At 33.8% G+C, this 20281-nt stretch overlaps 2 protein-coding genes, 1 long non-coding RNA gene and 2 pseudogenes across 3 annotated transcripts; 3 read left to right on the top strand and 2 right to left on the bottom strand.

The window, feature by feature from the left end:
* The first annotated feature begins 21 nt into the window (after nucleotides 1-21).
* On the top strand, nucleotides 22-404 carry LOC120132430. Its single transcript, XR_005516998.1, has 3 exons — nucleotides 22-44; nucleotides 137-251; nucleotides 324-404. It is a non-coding gene; the product is annotated as an uncharacterized LOC120132430 (long non-coding RNA).
* A 563-nt stretch (nucleotides 405-967) lies between these two features.
* Nucleotides 968-3980, bottom strand: LOC120132374 (annotated as a pseudogene).
* Nucleotides 3981-4625: 645 nt separating this feature from the next.
* LOC120132418 (zinc finger protein 7-like) lies at nucleotides 4626-5164 on the bottom strand. The gene has a single exon (XM_039149180.1). The coding sequence runs from the start codon at nucleotides 5130-5132 to the stop codon at nucleotides 4641-4643; it is 492 nt and encodes a 163-aa protein (XP_039005111.1). The 5' UTR covers nucleotides 5133-5164; the 3' UTR covers nucleotides 4626-4640.
* A 5134-nt stretch (nucleotides 5165-10298) lies between these two features.
* Nucleotides 10299-10910, top strand: LOC120132384. The gene has a single exon (XM_039149156.1). It carries the CDS (start codon nucleotides 10314-10316, stop codon nucleotides 10893-10895), a length of 582 nt encoding a protein of 193 aa, XP_039005087.1. The 5' UTR covers nucleotides 10299-10313; the 3' UTR covers nucleotides 10896-10910.
* A 2249-nt stretch (nucleotides 10911-13159) lies between these two features.
* LOC120132389 lies at nucleotides 13160-19829 on the top strand (annotated as a pseudogene).
* The last annotated feature ends 452 nt before the right edge of the window (nucleotides 19830-20281 follow it).

Raw genomic sequence — 20281 nt, 5'->3', positions numbered from 1 at the left:
TTGAATCTACTTGTACAACAACATGGGTAATTTCATGGCAAATGGTATGTTATACTAATTCAATTTCTTCAACACATGACTTACATTTCCATGCATAATGTGCCTGCTGCTATGATCCAGTTTTGGTTCATGTCAGGGTTGCCATCTACACAGATGTTAAGTCATGTGTTCAAATCGCTCCATGAACACTTCACCGATTCCGAAATCAAAGACTTCGATGATTTTCATGCCGCCGTTCTCGATATCTTTAAGTAAGAAATAAATAAATTAACTATACACTTTTTTTTTTATTAATTTTAACAATCTTTTGATTGATTGTGTAGTGTTATTAACTAAGCATTACTGGGTAAACATTACGATGCCCCATCTCGCGATGAAGTTGAGGTCAGTCTACGTTTATTTTTGCTTTTAAACTTTTCATGAACGTCTGCTCTCATGAAATCAAAATTAAAAACGTTTCCAAGACTGGAAAATGGAACAAGACCCGAGGAAGAAGAAAGAGATTTTTATTGATTTTATTAGGACAATAAAGCTTAGAAAGTTTGACAACACCACCATCATGACCGGGATTGTGACACCACCCGCAGCCATGGCAGCGAAGAGAGCCGGAGAGTTTTTGCCGCATTTGAGCATGATTAAATCGATCGCTGATGTTGTTTTTGTGCCATCGGTGACAATGGCGGCCTCGGTGATTCCCAAGCTTTCAAGAGGGCTTTGTGGGCGAAGCGTGAAGACGTGTCAAGCAAATCGGTGTCGATTACTAAGCCTCACGTACTTGAGCCTGAAGCGGTGGAGGAATTCCAACTTCCTCCGGCAGATTGAAAACTGAAATGCCTTCTGCTTTCCTCACTCGAGCTTATATTTAGTGTGTTGTATGTCTAGTATAAATTTGCAGTTTAATTATCTGTTGGCTCCTTCACTTGAAAATTGCAGGTTCGAAATGTATGCTTATGAGTATATTAGAAACTAATAAAAATCTGTTAATTTAAGCTTTAAACGGGGAAAAAGGATGAGTATATTATCAGTTAGCACCACATTGGGAAAAATATTCTTTGATGAACTGATCATGCATCTATGGTGAACTGTAATATTAACAAAACGAAACTACATAAATGGCTGCTTTGATGGTTGCAATCCGCCGCCACTGTAGCTTCCATAGTTGGATGTAGCTGCATTGTATGACGGCGTCGGAATTTTGTCATCTTGAGTATAGTAGTAGAATCTTTCATCATTGGCTTGATGGGCATAGGCCGGTTGGCTCGGGACTTGATAACTGTAGGGGTTTGGACCAACATGAGTATACCTTTCCGGCATCCCTGTAAATGCAGCCCTGTGGTTGTAAACCGGTGGAGCTTGCCTACCTGGAGGTCCCCGAAATCCTCGAAATCCACTGTTGGGTCTTGATTTCTTCCATGGGTGATGTTTACCTGAATCTCCCCTCTTTTCTTCGAGTCTGCTTTTGCTTTCTCCAGTTGGGCCAACCTTTTCTGGAGTGGATCAAGGGAGTAATCTGCTTCTAGGCCATAGTCTTGAACACATCTTACTACGGCTTTCAAGGCAGCAAGTTCTCGTGCATTTATGTCATCCTGTATATGAAGAAGAAATCACCGGATGGTATTTTAGTATAGAGATAAATCATAGTAACGGATTGTCATACACTACCTGTGAACCATCAGCACCATGAGAGCCCCCGCCCTTCCCTTGTGAGTTTCTCCGCAGATCTTTCAAGAACATCTTCAAGAGGGGCACAGGAGGAAATCTTTCAGTAAGCTGGAATGAATGAATAAATCGTACTGCATCAACTTGTCTCCCGCTGTTAATCAATAACTCAACAAGACCTGCCATAGTAAGACTTGGTTTAGCAAATCAACACCAAACTGTGGTATAGCCATCAGCAAGACAAATACATTAGTGTTAACTTGAGATTCATCGTATGGAAACAATGGTCCTGCCTCCATACCGACCTGGCATTTTCAGTGTTAATCCAACGGAACGGCAAAGCTCAGGTGCCTGCAGGCTGTGAGCAACTACAAAAACAAGCTTGCAGAGTTGCTCTTTCTCAAACTCCGAAGCGATCTTAAAAGTAGCAAGGAGCTGCAAAAATGCTTCCGCTTCCACTGAATTGTCAATGGCAGCACCACTGCCTGCATTAGACAACTTAGGTCTCCACTCATCAGCAATTGCTTTGGCTAGCAGCTTGATTTCAGGGTTCAAAAGGTGAGTATCGTCGGGGTCAGTTTTGGAAAAAAAGATAGCCATGGCTTCTAATAAGACGAGACAGGACTTGCGCATGCCCTGAAGGGAAGCATCCGTCTTATCCACCGTTTGAGTTGTTTCATCTGGAGGGTAAAACCCCTCCAGTGAATTCAGCACCAAACGGGCTGGTTCGCTTGCACTTTCGAGTGCAAGGGGAAGTTCCCGACAAATGTCATTAAGAAATTTCAGATTCTCTGTTATGAAATTTCGAAGTCCTCTAGCATCCATTTGCTCACAAAATTTTGTCAGCTCTGGACGTAGCTTAACATTGGCAGCTATGTTTTCAGTATTTTCACTTGTTTTACAAGGAAATTCCTCATCGGGGGAGTTTATATCACCAACAGAACTTCTTACCTTGGTGTCTTCATTTTCCCCAGAATCAAGAGAATCAGCAGCTGTTGACCGGAAATTTGCACGTGCCTCAGCAATGGTAGCAACAGCAGCATCTTTCAGCTCCTGGACACGGTCTAAGTAATCTTGTTCCTTAGTAGCAACAATTGTCTCCTTCTCAACAATCAACGCAAGAGTTTCAGCTTCTTTCACCACGTACTCCTTCTCCTTAGCTTCTAGCTCTTCAGATTTCTTCTTTAATGTCACCTGGAGATTGCAGAAATATTGTTTGATTTCTGTCCAATGAACCTTGTTCTCAGAAGCATCCTTGAAAGCTTCCAGTTCATGAATCGCCTTATGAAGCTGATCTATCAGAGATGAAGCAGAATCACTTGCCTCGTGTTGCTCAATACCGGCCATAGATGCCCAAAGTCACCGGTAGTTCAAGACAATGCAATGAGAACCAATTGCAAATTCTTAAATAAACAAACAAAAAGAATTAGCAATATAAACATAAAGAAAATTTTCATGGAATATCAGAACCAGCACAGACACCCTAGGCAGAAGAAAAACACACCATATCAGTAAAAAATTTCAACATAGAAACAAAACGAACCGAACAAAACATAACTGACCCAGATCTCAAGATAAGTCTAGCAATTCATAGGCTACCTTATCAAGAAACCGGCAGATCGATTGGAACATTAACCCGGAGCTTGCCTACCTAATGGAGGTGGAATGTCATATCTGGAGACGCTTTAAGCAATCAAATACAAGATAATCCCCAAATTCAAGTTCTTACTTCTTTGCACCAAGTCTGAAATCGGCTATTCAACTATTCAAGTCTCTAAAGAACCCTAATGTCCTAAGAACTAATAAAAGAAATGTTGGATTATCGAAGACTATGAATTGAAACCATTTGAAAATCCATCAACCAACATGTTAAAAGATGAAAAAATAGCTCATGAAAATTAAGGTTTATTTATCAATTATTTAAAGCATGAAATTCTCCTATATTAATTTGCATTTAACTTTTCACAAAATCCCAAACTAAATTCGTTTCTTTCTCAACACCTCTGAAAATTATCTTCTTTTTTCCATCCTTTATTATAAACATATTTTAAGACCAACAATCTACATCGTCGAAACAAAACAAAAAACCCCAGATATCCAACAAAATACATAAATAAAACAGGAAAAGGAATTTTAAAAAAAAATCAAATATCCAACAAAATACATAAACAGAAAGGAGAACTGGAAAACAAAATACCTGAGCTGTAGATAAAGAGGTTGATCACAAAATCAATGTAGGTGAGGCTTTGGTGAAGAGGGGAAGGAAATGAATAAAAACCCATTTGCTCTTTGCCTGTCATACGAAGGGTGGGTCCTTTTCTTTTTCTTGTTTTTCTTCATCTTTTCCCCGGATTTTGTAGAATAATAAAAAGAAAATTCTCTGGGTTTTGGTCAATTTAAAATTGGGCTCAATCCCGAACTATCAGGCATGGGTTTCCATCATTTTCTCGGACTATTTTCTGTTTTTCTTTTATGGAACCAACAAGAAGAAGCTTTTGTTTTACATTTTTGGATTCAGAGCCCATTCTTTCACTGATTGATGTTAAATAGGATCAGATTGTATTTTGGATTCAGCTCAAAGCCCAAATCTAAAAACTTTCCTAAAATTACAACGTTATGATTTGGATTCGGCTTAATTAATACTCGATTAATAGCTTATCTAGCCTTGTTTATTCACAGCTGATAAAGATTTCTCATAATAAAAATTAATGTTGGACGTTATAACAATTAGTCTAATTGCAGAAGAAAAAGCAAGCAGTTCATAGTGATTTTGACAAGGTATACATTCCCTACAAATGCAATTACTCGAATCCGAAACTTTTATAAAGAAGATAACACTACCTTTTTATAACTAAGATCATTAAATAAACTCCGTTCATGATAATTATTTGACAATAGATGAGCACATAAAACATATACTAAACAGAAACGAAGCCTTTATATAAATTAATTATATAACAGTTAGATGACAATTAAAACGCCTACAACCTCATGTTTAAATCAACCTTGTGCGAATCAGTGGCAGGTTCAGGTCCTTGCATCGGCAATTTCTCGAGCCGAAAGCTTCCAGGCCAAATCACATCCATCGAATCTTCAATCAAGAACGGTGTCCCAGCAACCCCAAACATAGGCCTGGAATCACTAAACCTTGCCATCACTGATGACCCTTCTGATCTTACACCCTTGTGAACCAGAGAATGAGGTCGGACACGGAGCGACCGAATCGCCATCAAAGGCGGTCCGATTCTGTTAGACCCGAACCTTTTGGCAGCCCCTCGTTCTCTCTTGTGTGCGTTCTGGTGACCACCCAACGCTTGAGAACTATAAAACTTTCTCATGCAGAAGTTGCATGAGAAAACCTTGTTGATTGCAACAGCCATTTCCCCTGTGTTGAGCCCTAAACTTAACAAATCCCCCAAGTTATTGACTCCGGTTTTGGACCCGTCGGCGTCGGCGTTCCACGGGAAGGCCATGGAACTCAAGGATTCTCAACTAAGATATAGGAGTTTCTAATACAATAGAGAGGGGGGGGGGTTGTGATGCTTGAATGCATATATCATGGGGGCCGGGCAAATGCTGATGTTAACCATTAAAAAAAAAGCTCGATGCTTATCTGTTTTGCCTTTTTTTTTTCAACACATCAACTACATGATTTTCTGCTGTTGGATGAATTAACGCAAAACTAAAACCTTTGTGTCTCGATTAGTCATTGTCTGAATTTGTATACGTAATTGTCGGATTGTGTAACATAAAAGACAGCACTAATGCCTACTTCTTTCAGCCCTGTTGGAATAAGTGGAGTCCAATTGATAATGAAAAGAAAACTCTTCCCATTTAAACAAAAGAAACTTAGAATCCTATCTTCAACACACAATGTATGGACAAGCTTTCTTTGTTATCACAGAATTAAGGTAAAGTCATAGCTCTTTTTCTATAAAGGAATCCCAGTTTTAATAATAAAAAACCCATGGCAGACATCGAATTTCAATGACGAAAAGCATCAAAATCGGAGATTAAATTATTGATTCTTGATTCGATCAGTTGAATGGATTAGTTCAATCAGAGAAAATTGTTTCATAATAAAAAAATGACAATTTTGGCAGTGAAAACATGATGGGCAATGGCATTCAATGACTCATATCTTACACCATAACTATCTTTTTATCATTTGTAGTTCCCATCCTCCTTCCTCCAGTTTTGTCGGTTTTAAACATGATGGGCAATTGGATCTATTTGGGTTGGTCCTTTTCGTGTTCATATTTGTATATGGGAGAACTAGTTTGACCACGTTTATGCATTATAATTTACTACTCTTTGAGTGTGAAGTTCGACAAAAGGTTTATTTTCCACATGTAGATGATTGATCGAAGAGTTTGAGATGAAATTATGGAGTTGCATCATTAGGAAAGTAGCAACAATCAAAAAAGGAAAAAAAAATTCGTTTTAATTTAATATTTGATTAAACTATCGAAATGATCATTTTTGTTTATGTTTTGTTTATTCATGATCACTTATTTTGCAAAAGTTACATTTCGATCAATTACGTTATTGATTTACTAAAATTTGATCACTTACGTAATTGATCGTTACATTTTGATCATTGAATTGTTAATTCATATTTGATGACATGACATATTAGTAAAAGAGATTAATTTTTAATTTAACCTCTAAATTTTAGATGAATTATCATTTTGACCCTAAAGTTAATATAAAATATCAATTTAATCATTGAATTTGACCAAAGTCTCCTGTCTCCGATCGCCACTCACGGCTCACCACAACGTTAGTTGGTCATCATTGTTTGTCGTAGACAACGTCGTTGGACCCCAAAATTTCCAGTTCACTCTTTTTTGGCCTCTTGAACGCGAATATGGAGTCAATTTTATCGAATGATGTCACAAACTCAACAAATTAAACCTATAACCCCCTCGAATTCCTTTAAAATTAAAGGCTTAATGGTATTTGAGACCCTTAAAATTTTTCAAAAAAATCAATGTGATCCTTTAACCTTTTTTGCACTTCATATTGCTTTAAATTGAGAAAAAAATCAATTTGTCCCTTTGATCAAAAGAATCAAACGTTGATCATTACGATATTAACATGACAGTCCATAGTGGGTGATAACTTGCTAAACTAATTTGTTGGTCGAGTTCGAAAGCCAATTTATTTTTTCTAAAGTTTAAGGACTTATTTAATTTTTAAATAATATATATTTTAAATTATAATTCAAATATTTAAAAATACTAAAAATAAATTACTATTTTAAAAAATACTAAAAACAATATTAAAAATAAAAAAAATAAAAACATATAACAAACTATAAAATGATCAATTATAAATTATTAAAAATTATATATTATATATAATATATACATGTAAAATCTAAAGGTAAATTAATCATATTTATATAGTCAAATTAATAAAGTCAATATGTTTTTAATTTCATATACATATCAACCATCATTAAAGATGTCATATATTTTTATATCATATATATATGCATACTAAACATGATTTCATTATCTTACAATCATATTATCAACATTTATACAAACTCAACGGTGGATTTACAACTTACTTAGGGTTGGTACATACCAACATTGAAATCTAAATTTTCTTCGATTTTTTTTTTGTTGATAGTATCCACCCTGGAATTTTTATTTTTGTCCATCACATATAAAAAAGTTGTGTTGTTAACATATATATACGTTCACCCTCAAAAATATTTTTGGAACTGCAATTGTACAAATGTTCTTATTTGATTAGTCGAGACTTGTAAATTTTACATCTAAGTATACTTAAGAAGCATCGTAAGCTGTTCACATTAATACATACATCTAGTTATATTTCAAAAAAAAATTAAGCACCCCTTATATATTAACTTAGTATATGATATACAAGAGTTCACAAAAATCGTTAAAATTGTCGGAAATCTTTGTATAAATGTTGAATAATTTATTAAAAATATAATGTTAAAATTAATATTTATCATTTGATTGAAATAATAATTTTTATTTTTATTTTTTAAAACATTATAATCTTTAATATTCACGTACGTTTTAAGTGTTGATATTTTTTTTAAGAAAAAAGTGTTACATCAATAAATGAAAAATGAGAGGTAAAAGGGGTTAAATCCAAATTAAATAGAATCAAAGGCATAATGTTAAAATTAGCCCCCCCAAGGTTTATTAAAATAGTTATTTTGTTCCATATTTTATTTTTTGGAGAATTTTAGTCCCTAACATTTTATTTTATGACCAAAAAGTCTCTAACATTTGACAGAATAATCATTTTGTCCCTTATTTTTAGGGTATTTTAGCCTTCAACGTTTCATTTGAAGTTAAAAAAACTCCTATTTGGACTGTTAATCATGTAATAACTAATGATTTTCATCTATAGAGGGAGTTTTTGCTCCAAAATAAAACATTGGGGGAAAATATTCTAATGAAAAGAATATGAGCTAAAACCAGCAGCTTTGATAAACATTGGGGACTATTTTTGATATTATGTCTAAATAGAAAGAAAAGTTAATGTCTAATTACTAAATCAACCCGCTATTTTATTAAAATTTTATCAAAAACTTTAATATCTAAATTAATCAATGTGTAATTACAGAAAACAACAAAAACGAAAATACATTTACTTTCGAAGTGCAATTATCGGGATATAAACACCATAACAAAAGGAAGCCTCAGACCTCAGTGACCCCTACGTGAAGCCTTATGAATAATATCAACTTGAAGTTATGTTAAAATAATTTTGTCAATAATTAAAAAAAAAAAACATTGTCACATAGATTACTCGACACAAAGGTAGAAAGGGCATCAAACTTTGGCATTCATTATAATATTTCTACTATACTGTATAAGTTAAGTTAATATGTAGACTTTATGAGTGTATGCTGCAAATCAAAATAATATGTTCAATGTAAATTACTAATTGGATGTTATAATTATAAAAACAAATCGAAAAAAAAGGTAAATGACAAGAAGGGGTATAAAATAGTTGAGCCACGTCATATTTTTATAAGAGGTTGGAAAATATTTAATATTTTAAAAAACTTTGATAAAATAAATCACAGATTCAAAATCCCTTGCTCTAGCAGTGTTGTTAGTATTTGAATCTTTGTTAATTGAGAAAGAAAAGCAGTCAAACTTTTGATTTCGCCATAAAGCGTGGTCGCATGACACATCGTCAAGGCCTTGGAAATTCAAACATGTATTTTGTCTATGGTACCCAAAGTCGGAGCAGTAAAAGGTTTGACTTAAATTAAATATTTCAGAATTTGTTATTGTCCATCTACGTCATTTTTTATCTTTTAAAATATCAAATCAAAATAAAATGGATTTGTTAAAGATAACTGAACTGACCGGACCTTAAGAGTTTAATAAACTAAACATAATTAATAATTTCTAATGGAGATTTTAATTATTAATTTATATTTTTTTATATAATATCGATTTTTTATACAAATATAACAATTAATTGTATTAATGTAGTTTGAAAACTAGCCGCTCGATATCATAGAAAGATCATACATGGAACGTGTTAAGACCCATCCAAAAATCTTGAACAAAATATAGATACAAACAAATTTGATTGCATTGATGAACAAACCACAACAAGAGATTAAACTAATGAAAAACCATCGACAACAGCAAATCATAACTTAGTGTCGTGAGAAAACTATCTACGGATGCAAATCGTGTATCCAAGTTCAATCTGAGGACCAAAACAAGGAAGATCAATATAATAATAAAAAATGTCATCTTGATCAGTCGTGATGACGTAAAATCAAACCTTGAAAAATTAAACAAAGAAAAAACGACCAAATGATCGATAAAGAAAATAAAAACGTGTCAAAATACAAATGAAAGTATTTCATAAAAACAGAAAAAAAAAAACGTGTCATAAAGACGGTTATTAAAAACTAAAAACACAAAAAAAAACAAGATATAATATAAAAAATATAGAAAAATATTAATAAATACAAGTAATTGACGACCAATATTAAAGTTAATATAGTCGGCTACCAAAATATAAGAAAAGAAGGGCAAATGGCTAGAACAAGGGTTTTAAGACTAAATTGTATGATATTAAATTAATATTAGAATTTGAATCTTAATAATATAGATGAAAGTAATGTCTATAATAAATTTTTACAACATCAATTTTAAATTACTCATCTAATGAATCAGAATTTAATAAAATCAAACCAAAGTTGCCCGGTATAAATAAATTTGGGGTTTTATTGAATATTTTGAGCAAATGGAATCTGCTAATGGGAAAAAATTACATTCGGAGACGACTGGTGAGGCCGTCGGGCAGCCATGGAAATTCAAATAATCAAACACTGTATGGCTCTCGTTTCCTTTATTTTTTTTTCTACGATTCAAGTTTCCATGTTGGACTCGCAATCTCAATAGCCATTTTCTTTCCAGTTTTCCACTATACATCACATTCCCCGAACCTTCCCCAGTTGTTTCCTCCACGAAGAACACAATTTTCACCACGTTTTCCTTTGAATTTTAATCGATTAATTGAAGTATTTCCCAAGCAATGCAAACTTAGTCAAAATCTCTCCTCACTATAAAAGAGTCGGCTCAGATTCTCATTTCCATGCAACATAAAATTTCATTTTTTTTCCTGATACGATGAACGCAGTCAAATCTTTTTTAATCTTTTCTACTTTTGTTTTAGCGTCGAGTTTCATTGCAAGTGTCGCTGAAGCTCGTGATCCTTTCAACGCCTTGATGTCTCGGAATTTTGCAGGTCGAAAGGTCCCCGATTTCTTCGATATTGGATTATATCTCGGTGCCATCAAAGGGTCAGGTCCTAGCGGTCCTGGTGAGGGACACGGGTTCGTTGATGGTCGGACCCTCGGAGGCATTAAGAACTCTGGTCCAAGCCCTGGTGGTGAGGGACACAAGTTCACAGATAGTCAAACCCTGGGTGGCATTAAGAACTCGGGTCCGAGCCCTGGCGAGGGACATAGCTCGACCCTTGGCGGCATTAAGAATTCAGGTTCGAGCCTAGGGAACGGGGTGACTGTTAGCATCAATCTAGGAAGCATAAAGGATTCTGGTCCGAGTCCTGTGTGGGAAACAAGTTCCCTGATAGTCGAACTCATGGGGCCATCAAGGACTCCGGTCCAAACCCTGGTGTGGGAAATTGACTCTGGTGTGAGCCATGTTTCGGGCTGGAAGAAGCCTTGTTCATTGAGAGTAGAACACTAGGTGATAACGATGTTTCTGGTTCGAGGAACAGATTATTTTAGCTTACAGTTAGCGGTATTACTTTTAGCAACAAAGATTTATTTTGTATTGTATATTCATTATTATTCATTCTGTTTTCAATTTTTGATAAATTAAAATAATAATACAAACTTCCTTGTTTATCCTAGAATTGTTTTCATCTCTTCCGTAGTTCAAGAGATTCTTTGTTAATACGATTTTCCTTCTCTGTGTGGAATTCGTACATGTATATAGCGGTGGAGTCGGAAAAATTCAATGAGATTTTTTCTTTTTTAAAGTCGGAGGGTATCAACTCACACTTTAATATATGTAGTTAGTTTTAAAGAAATATGGGTACGTATTTTGGTGATTATATGTGATACTCAAAATTTTAGATTTAGGTCGGATTGAGATATATTATTATAAATTTATAATCTGTGAAAATATTTTGAATAAATAATTTATGTTTAAAATATTATGTTATCTAATTTTTTTTTTAAAAAATAGCTTGTGACTATGGAAGCGGGCTTACTCCCAAATAAAGACATAGGTGTGTTAATTTGGATTAACAACACATTAGGCTAGACCCATGATGATTTAATCTTAAATCTGTTTATAGTTTAAATTCATTTGTGAAGATCTAAATATATTTACCTTAATCTTGAGTAAATACAAAACGACGTGCGTGACTTGTATACATTGATATATCAAGAACTAATGCGTCTCAAGCAGTAGTTTGATAGTTTATATATTGATGTGTAACTCATACATGATATATTTACATTAAACATGAAATTGTAACTCGATTAAAGAGAAAATTGTACCCTCTTAATGATATTACATGGTTTGTGAAAATAAAACCTAATCATAGGTAATCCGTCAATGATAAATGATTTAATTATTAATTCGTGTAATAATTATTTTCATCAATTGATATATAATAGAATATTTATATAAAAATGATTAAATTAATTGAATAAATAAATCTAAAGGAATTGAAGATATCCCATGAAGAGAACATATTTATGAGCTTGGTAAGTTTTCAATTATTTTATATAGGCATAATTTCAAAATTTATTTCTAACATTTAATAAAATAATTATTTAGTTTCTATTTTTTTACCTATTATATATCTTTATATTATTTGATTCAAGATTAAAATTTTAAAATTCAAAAAAAAAAATTTAAATTGAGTAAATAAGAGTATGTAGATTAAATTCATAACTTATATATAATATAAGCACCAATGACAGAATTTGACCTCATTAAAAGCCTAATAGTAAAGTACACCCGTTTCCGCTGACCAAGCCGGACCCAACTCGGGAAGGACTCGAAATTTGTATTTTTTTTTTGTAAACTATACGAATAGTCCCTTATGTTAGAAATGAATAGAGGTGACCGTGGAATCGACAAAGGTATTCCAGCTGCTGCCACATTGAAAGTGATGAAGTCAAATGTGACACTGTCCGTCTGTGGGTACCGGTGTTGCTTGTGCAGCCTCTACATTTGGTTTCGACGTTAGGGGTGGGGGCAACGGTGATCTTCCTGCTGCTATAACTTGCGGTTGTTTGAACCTGTACATGATTTCTTTGTTCTTGTTTTCGAGGTTGTAAGAAGTTCATTTGCAGGTAAATCTAAAAAATGCATTTAGAAAAAAACATGTTTCAGTACCACTGATCAGCATGAGAGTGAAATTTTGGTGCAGTTTCATGTATCCTGAGAAATCCGAATAAGAGTTTTCTTCTATATTTCATTTCAAAGTTCCTTATGATCCATATGTCAGTTTTTCATATTTATATTTCATAATGCTCATCATTTTCTGTATTAAATATAACGTGCAATGAATCAACCTTTAGGCCTATTTGTTGATAAGCTTTGAGGTCATGGGCATGTCCCTGTTTGTTTTAATTCCTTTTCCTTTCCAATACAAGAAGTTGATATTCCAAATCCACAGTCGACTCATAATCTTTCCCTTCAGCAGCAGCTAACAGCTCAGTGTTCGGGTTCATAACAGCTATCATTTGTCTAAAATTATATCAAGTGCAACACCATGAAGAAGAAGAAAGAAAGAATAACATGTGGATTTTTTAAATTTTTTAATTGTCACGTAACATTTCCATTAAGGTGTTAACGGGAGTTAATTACTTAGAGGATTAAATTCGAATGGACCGATAAAACAAGACTAAAATCACTTCTTTTTTAACCGATAATCAAAATCGGATATAGTTTGTCCCTTTTTTTTTCCCTTATTAACGTTTTTATCTGATTCAAATAAAAAAATCGAATTCACTATAAATTTAATATTAAAAAATTAAAATGGATTAAATTTTAATATTCTATATTTTATAATTCCCTCTCTTTCTGCTGCAAAAACCAGGCAAAAATATGGGAAGCTCGTTGAAGGAGGAGACGACAGCCGACGCCGATACTTCAAGCCGCAACACCCCTCCTTCCGATTCAAACATCTTCTCTGAGGGCGAACCTGTCCTCGCCTATCACGGCCCTTGCTAGATATTACGTTTCAGAAAGTGGAGCTTCGGAAGAAAGAATGGAAGTATTTCGTTCATTACCTTGTAAGTCTACTTGTCTTGTTTTCTTAGATAAGCAAGTAACTAAGTAGTTAAACCGTTATATCAGAACTGTTGAGCAATCTAGCTAGAAAACAAAGAATCATACATTAAAGAAAATAGGAACCATTAAGATTCCCAATAGCTTACTCAGAGTATTCCTGAACACACACACACTGCTAGATATAAGCATTCCAAGCAATCCTTAACATAACTATAAATCATGGATCCGCACCTTTTTGTGAAGCTGACGTAGTTGTGGAACCTCCTACGGCACACCCTTGGCGAGGATAAGCTAAACACTACTTGTGTATGGTATTGAGAGATATTTGTTTTGCTGTTTTGCAGGGTTGGAATAAAAGTATGGCTTCAGTAATATGGTCTCAGCTTAATCAAAGTTACTGCCTTATTTTTGTTTTTGATTGATTTGTCATTTAAATTTTCACAACTCTTGATGCATCTAAAAATTTTAACCTAACAGTGTCCATGTGAAATTTATTATAAAGCTATTCCTCAGAAAACTTGCCCTTTAAAGCACTAAAAGTCTACAACATCCCTTTTTATAATGTTTCTTATATAAATATTAAGCAGTATTATACTTTCAAGTGAAATAGGTAATTGACATTCATCAATTAAATTGGGGATCCTGACATATATTTAAGCTAAAATATTTATTTAATCACTTACTATCCTCGTTTCCCCTTTAATCAAGAGAAACAAGGTTTGTTTGGTTTAAATTTGCATATTTTTTCTTCCTTACATTTTCTTTGTGGGTAATAATTCATTTATGCTATAATGAAATCCTGAAAGGTAATCAAAACCCAATATATTACCGGAAAATGATTGCTTTCATTTCCCCCTTTCTCAAACGGGAAACAGAAATCATTACTACGGGTTGGACATATTGCCAACAGTTGGGACGAATGGGTAGCAGCTGATCGGTTGATGAAAAATACTGAAGAGAATGTCGTGAAGCAGCAAGCCCTTAACAAAAAACAGGGTGTTGAAAGAGGTTCAAGGTTAGGGCGTTTAAGTCATACAAAGCCAAAAGCTCTACTGATCAGTTAACTCCTTTGACGCTGGCTTGTTTATTAATATCTTAATACTTTTGTTCATTATCCGTGTCCATATTTAAGTATAGCTGCACTGCATGTTGAGGAATCTTTTAAAAGTTGGTAACTTTTCTTATAGTTTATACTGTTGTCATTATTGTTTGCCTTCATTCTCTAATTGAGCCCATCTAATTTATTGTATTTTTATCTTTCTAGATGCAAAAGTGGATAAAGAGAACCTTAAGAACACTGGTCAGCATATTTTTAGTTTTTTTTTTATATTCTCCTGTCTTTATAATTGATTTTCTTTCATCTGCAATGACTTTTCTGTATCATCAAAATACTCCTATCCAGGGCCGTGTCTGGAGCGGCGCGAACTGCGCGACCGCGCAGGCCCCCAAAAAATCCTTAAAAAAGTATATATATAGTGGTGTTTTTCTAATAAACGACATTATAAACGGACCTATTGCGACGTTTTTCAAGAAAACGCCATTATTATTGCGGCTTTATTGATAAAACACCATTATAGATAGATCTATCGCGGCGTTTGTCAAAAGAAAACGCCGCTATTGTTGCCTCAAAATTAAATATATCTAGAAAATAGGGATCCCTTTATAAGAATTTGTACAGGCCCCCGAAAACCCTGTCGCTGCCCTATCCTATCATATCCTACAAGAGTCCTGTCAAACATTTTTCTTGATTGTGACATTCTCACGTGATTTTCAGTTCTTGTATTCGATGTAGTTTTAGCATTTGGTTAATGTAGAGGTTGTATTGAACTTTCAGTAAATACTAATGTTACATGTGGCATTTAGTTCCATGGTCTTGTATTGGCATTCTAAGGTGATTGAGTGAATGTGTTTTTTAAATGCATTTATTTAATGACAGAGGAGAAAAGAAATCTAATAGGCTATTGCAATTGTCAATGGCCCCATCTCTACACTGATTATATTTTGATACATAAATTGAGTCAACCATTGATTCCTGACGAGCTTCTTCAGAAGTCCCTAACTATCACTAGGGCTGCTTTTAACTAATTGTCAACCTAATTGGGAACCTTTTTTTAACTAGCATTAGGGCTTCTTTCAAAGACATTAACCTTTTCTATTGGAGATTAATTCTTTATACTTGTTGCAGTGCCAAAAGGGAAGAAGAGAAAGAGCGACTCAGGTGTTGAGGTCTGTTTGTATATTGATTTAATTAGAGGCTTACAGCTGTTGAATTTTTCTCTTTCTTATTTCTTTTCTAAATCCTTTGATTCTCTCTCTCCCTCTCTCTCTGGTTTTGAAATCTGTTTTAATATTTTTAAGAAGGATAATTCATCCATGGAGAAGCTTAACAAGATCCAAATTCCATCAAACCCTAAGGAAGCAGCTTGTTGATGATGATTGGGAATTTGTTATGCAACAGGATAAGGTGCATGAACTATTCTAAGAATTTTGGAGTAATTTTTTTCTCTGAAGATTTTACTTTTTTCAGAAGGTCTCTTAAACTATCACTAGTTGCTTGATAATTTAACTTGAATCAGAGAAATTATGGAAGTAACAGTTGCATCCATAATAATGTCGTTATTCATTTGTCAGTTCTGTCAATGAGGCTTATGTAGCCTTTACTTGAACCTTCTGAAGCTTTAATCTTATGGATTAGATAAAACTCACCAAAGCTCTTGCAATTGAATCATTTAGTTCATATCGTCTAATGCTTTTTATTGAATAGTATTAGTTAGGGTCATTTAATGATATCGCTCGTACCCTGGTATACTGATAATCTGGTTTGGTGGCTATAATCCATCTTTTCTGCAGCTTGTTAAACTTCCTCGATCACAAGATGTTGATGGCATTTTGACAAAGTACCTTGAATACAGGTCCAAGAAGGATGGCACGTAAGTTTACTTTTAGATTCGTTAACACCTTCAAACAGTCATGATTAATTATATAGTAACTTGCCTCAATCTTACCATGTATTGCGGCATCCCATGATATTAATTATATATTCAGATGTTCTTATATTTCCTTGTGAAATGTATATTATTAAAGAAATTTTGAAGTGTAATCTGAAGGACCAGTAGATGAGAAAAACTGAAAATGGTCTTAATAAAGCATTCAAAAGAGAGTCCTCTGTATATGGATTTAAAAGGAGAATTTTAGGGACAATATTATTCAAACTTTTGATTATACTCAATGATACTTATAAACAGGAAGTTCTCCTTTGATTTTGTTTACATCTCAAATCTTAAGTTTACAATACAAAAGACTACATAGGCTTTTCTCTTGTGGCTACAGAATGACTGATTCAATTGGAGAAATCTTGAAAGGAATTCGCTGTTACTTCAACAAACCTTTGCCTGTAATGCTTTTATACCATGAAGTAGCCCTTGATGATGTCTCCCCATCAACTATATATGGTCCTGAGCATTTATTACGCCTCTTCGGTATGACCATTTCTCGGGCCTGCACTTCTGAGGATGCGCTTGGTTCATGGAATGTAAGATTACTAGTGTGAATAAAAGATTACCGGGGAATAGGATTCATGTGAATGTTTTATTTTGTGTTTGGTTGATTTAGCAGGAATGTAAGATTACAGGGTTTGGTTAAAGGAATAAAAAATTATTGGAATGTGTATTTTACCAAATTGTCCTTATTTATATATTTGTTTTTTAACAAGTTGAATTCTATTATGATATTACTATAATTAATTTATATATATTTTCTTTAAAAATTTTAAATTCATAAAATTTATATAATTTTTTACAAAATTAAAAAGATAAATAGGTTTAATGAAATTGTAAAATTTTATTTTAACCACTTAACTTCATATAAAATTCTAATTATGAATTTTTTATAAATCTAAAATAATTTAAGGATAAATTTATAATTTAACTTTCTTAGAATTTTAATTATTTAACAAAAGAATGATATTTTTAACCAAAGCGATTGCCCTGAAGACCAAAGCGATCCTTTCTGTTCTAACCTCTCATTCTTCATCTTCCTCCTCTAAATTCCATCAGCAAAACCCCAAAGCTACCTCGTTTAAACGTTATGGCTCCGTGGTGTTAAGCGCCGCCCAGACAACAGCGGCGAGGACGAGCTTACGGCCACAAAACTTGCTGAAACGAGCCATTTTGTTCTGCGAGAATTAGATTCGGTGAGGCGTAAACAACTGCTGCGAAGCCGACCCACCGCCAATCAATTGCAGCACGTGTTTTCGGAACGTAAAAGACGAGAAAAGCTCAATGAAAGCTTCGAAGCATTGCGATCCCTTCTTCCTCCCGGTACCAAGGTACACCCCGTCGCCATTGAATTCATTTCAAGCATCAAATGATTTTAATTATTCAAAAGCTTTAACAATGTCGGTGGACTTGGGTTTCATGTAGAGAGACAGAGTTTCAGTACTCACAAGTTCAATGGAGTACTTGGCCTCATTGAAAGCTCAAATCATGGAGCTCGATCGGCAAAACCAGTCATTACAAGCTCATCTGTCGAGTGATGCTGCCGGAGAAGACAATGGCTCACCAAATGAGATGATAAACATTCGGATCACACCTGAATCCGAAAGAATCATCTACATGAGAATCAGTGTTAGAGGGGAAAATTTGATAATGGATATCTTAATCCAGTTGCTAGAATTCTTGAAACTCGACATAAATATAAGTTTGATGTCTATTGAGTCTAAGTTTATTTACATTTGAATCATCCACAGAAATATCTTAATCCAGTTTATTTACATATAAACTCTTTGTTAATTTTATTAATTTCATTTTACATAATTTGCATGTTACATTCATGTGCATAACTTAATCTCTATCACATAATTAGATTAAGGGTTTAAGGTTTAAGGTTTAGACTTAACTCTTATTATATAATTGGATTAAGGGTTTAGGGTTTAGGGTTTATAGATTATGGATTAAGGTTTAGTGTTTAGGTTTTAAGATTTAAGGTTTAGGGTTTAGGGTTTAGAATTTAGGATTTAGGTTAAGGTATAATCTAACATGTGCTTAATTAAATGTGTTTTTATTTTTCTTTTAGTAATATACAATGTAACAATTGAACTAGAGTTGGTTAAGTAAAAAAAATTTTTGAAGGTAGTTGTATTATAGAATTTTTAATATATTTTTAAAATTTTATAATTATCAATAATGTATTTTTAATAATTTTTTTATAATATAATTTTAAAAAATATAAAATTATAATATAACATTTTTTAGAGCTGCTCACAAGCTTTTCGAGTCGAATATCGAGTAGCTCATTTCGACTCGTTAAGAACTCGAGTCGAGCTCAAGCTCGAGTTGAGTCCATTCGATCCGAGTATTTATCGAGCCTTGATTGAGTCGATCTTGAGTAGCTCGCGATCTGTCTTGCCTCATTTACAGCCCTAAGATTCACATTCCTGGTAATATACCCCAAAATATCACTGTTGGTAATAAAAGATTATCGAGACTGAAAATATTGGCCAACCAAACAGGGGAATGAGGATTTCATTCTCCCGGTAATCCCACATACCCCGAACCAAACACGCCCTGAATGTATTAATTTACTTTGATGCATATTCAAAAATTATGCGGTGCTGATTGTGTCAGCACAGCCATTTCTTTTAGCTTTGCTCTTATATATAAAGCATCTAAACGTTGATACCATTAAGTCCCAAGTTCCTGTTATGCTGTGCTGACATGCATCAAAATGTTGTGTATGATACTGATAGTTTGCGAATGTTATTGTTTTCGGCTTTGCAGTTAAGTTTCCTGAGCTGTTGGCATATGTGAAAATTGAAGAGGAAATATTAACCCACCTGCAACAGAAGTTGATGGATTTTCTCAACTATCAACCCTCTTCCTTGAATTTATCATATACTATTTATGGAGCATTTAATCTTTTAGACTCTGTTTTAAATTCAATGAACGACAGATCAAAGTTTGCATCATTATCACCAACTATTTTATCCGGACTTTTTGTTTTTGCTGAAGTACTTGCTCCAACACATTCGAACATAGGTGTTGGATACGGGTTCCCAATATACAAAAAAACTTGTAAAAAAAAAGGGAAAGAATATCCATGTTTGTCGAGTTACTGTATCTGATACTTAAGTCTGGAACCTAGATCACATAGATCGTATAATCATCACCTTAAAATCTTGTTGGAAGATATACCAATAATTTTTGTTTAGAACACACATTCTGTTTCAGTTATTATATTATTACTATTATTATGGAATCGATTCAAAGAGTTTCTTATATGGAATGCATGTTTCTACAGAAGCATCGGAGAACATTTTTTCTATCCACCTATGGCCCATGTAGAGGATCGGAAGTTAAAGGGAACTAAGACTGGCTATCCTGAATTCGATAAATGGTCTGCTTTCAATGGCTATCCTGAATTCGATTGATGATCGATCGGCTTTCAAGCTTGAATATGTTAGATTCTTTTCTCCCCCTTTTCCAGGGTAGGTGACATTTAGTCGGGATGTAGTTTGTACAATTGATCGAGGGAAATTTGCAGCAGCCTTTATATGTTTTCTTTTTCTCCACATTTTATTAGTGATGGTTATAAGGTGATAAACTGTTTAGTTAAATCACGGTTTTTAGATTAGCTAGCTTCTAATTTCACAAGTGTTGCATATAGTTTTAAACATTAGGGAAAACTATGTAAATAGTCCCCTATGTTCTCGGTTTGACCGATTATGGTCAACAATTTAAAAATTAAGGGGAAATGATCCCTAAAATTATCGATTTATTCGATTTAGTCCTAATGTTATCGATCCGTTTGATTTTAGTCCC

Source organism: Hibiscus syriacus, unplaced genomic scaffold (genome assembly GCF_006381635.1).
Source record: "Hibiscus syriacus cultivar Baekdansim isolate YM2019G1 unplaced genomic scaffold, ASM638163v2 tig00110562_pilon, whole genome shotgun sequence".
Classification (NCBI taxonomy): Eukaryota; Viridiplantae; Streptophyta; class Magnoliopsida; order Malvales; family Malvaceae; genus Hibiscus; species Hibiscus syriacus.
Note: the sequence above shows the minus strand (reverse complement) of the source record. Positions and strands in the feature narration are given on the sequence as shown.

Coding starts and splice junctions, on each gene's coding strand:
- LOC120132384 (XM_039149156.1), top strand. CDS start 10,314: ATGAACGCAGTCAAATCTTTTTTAATCTTTTCTACTTTTGTTTTAGCG.
- LOC120132418 (XM_039149180.1), bottom strand. CDS start 5,132: ATGGCCTTCCCGTGGAACGCCGACGCCGACGGGTCCAAAACCGGAGTC.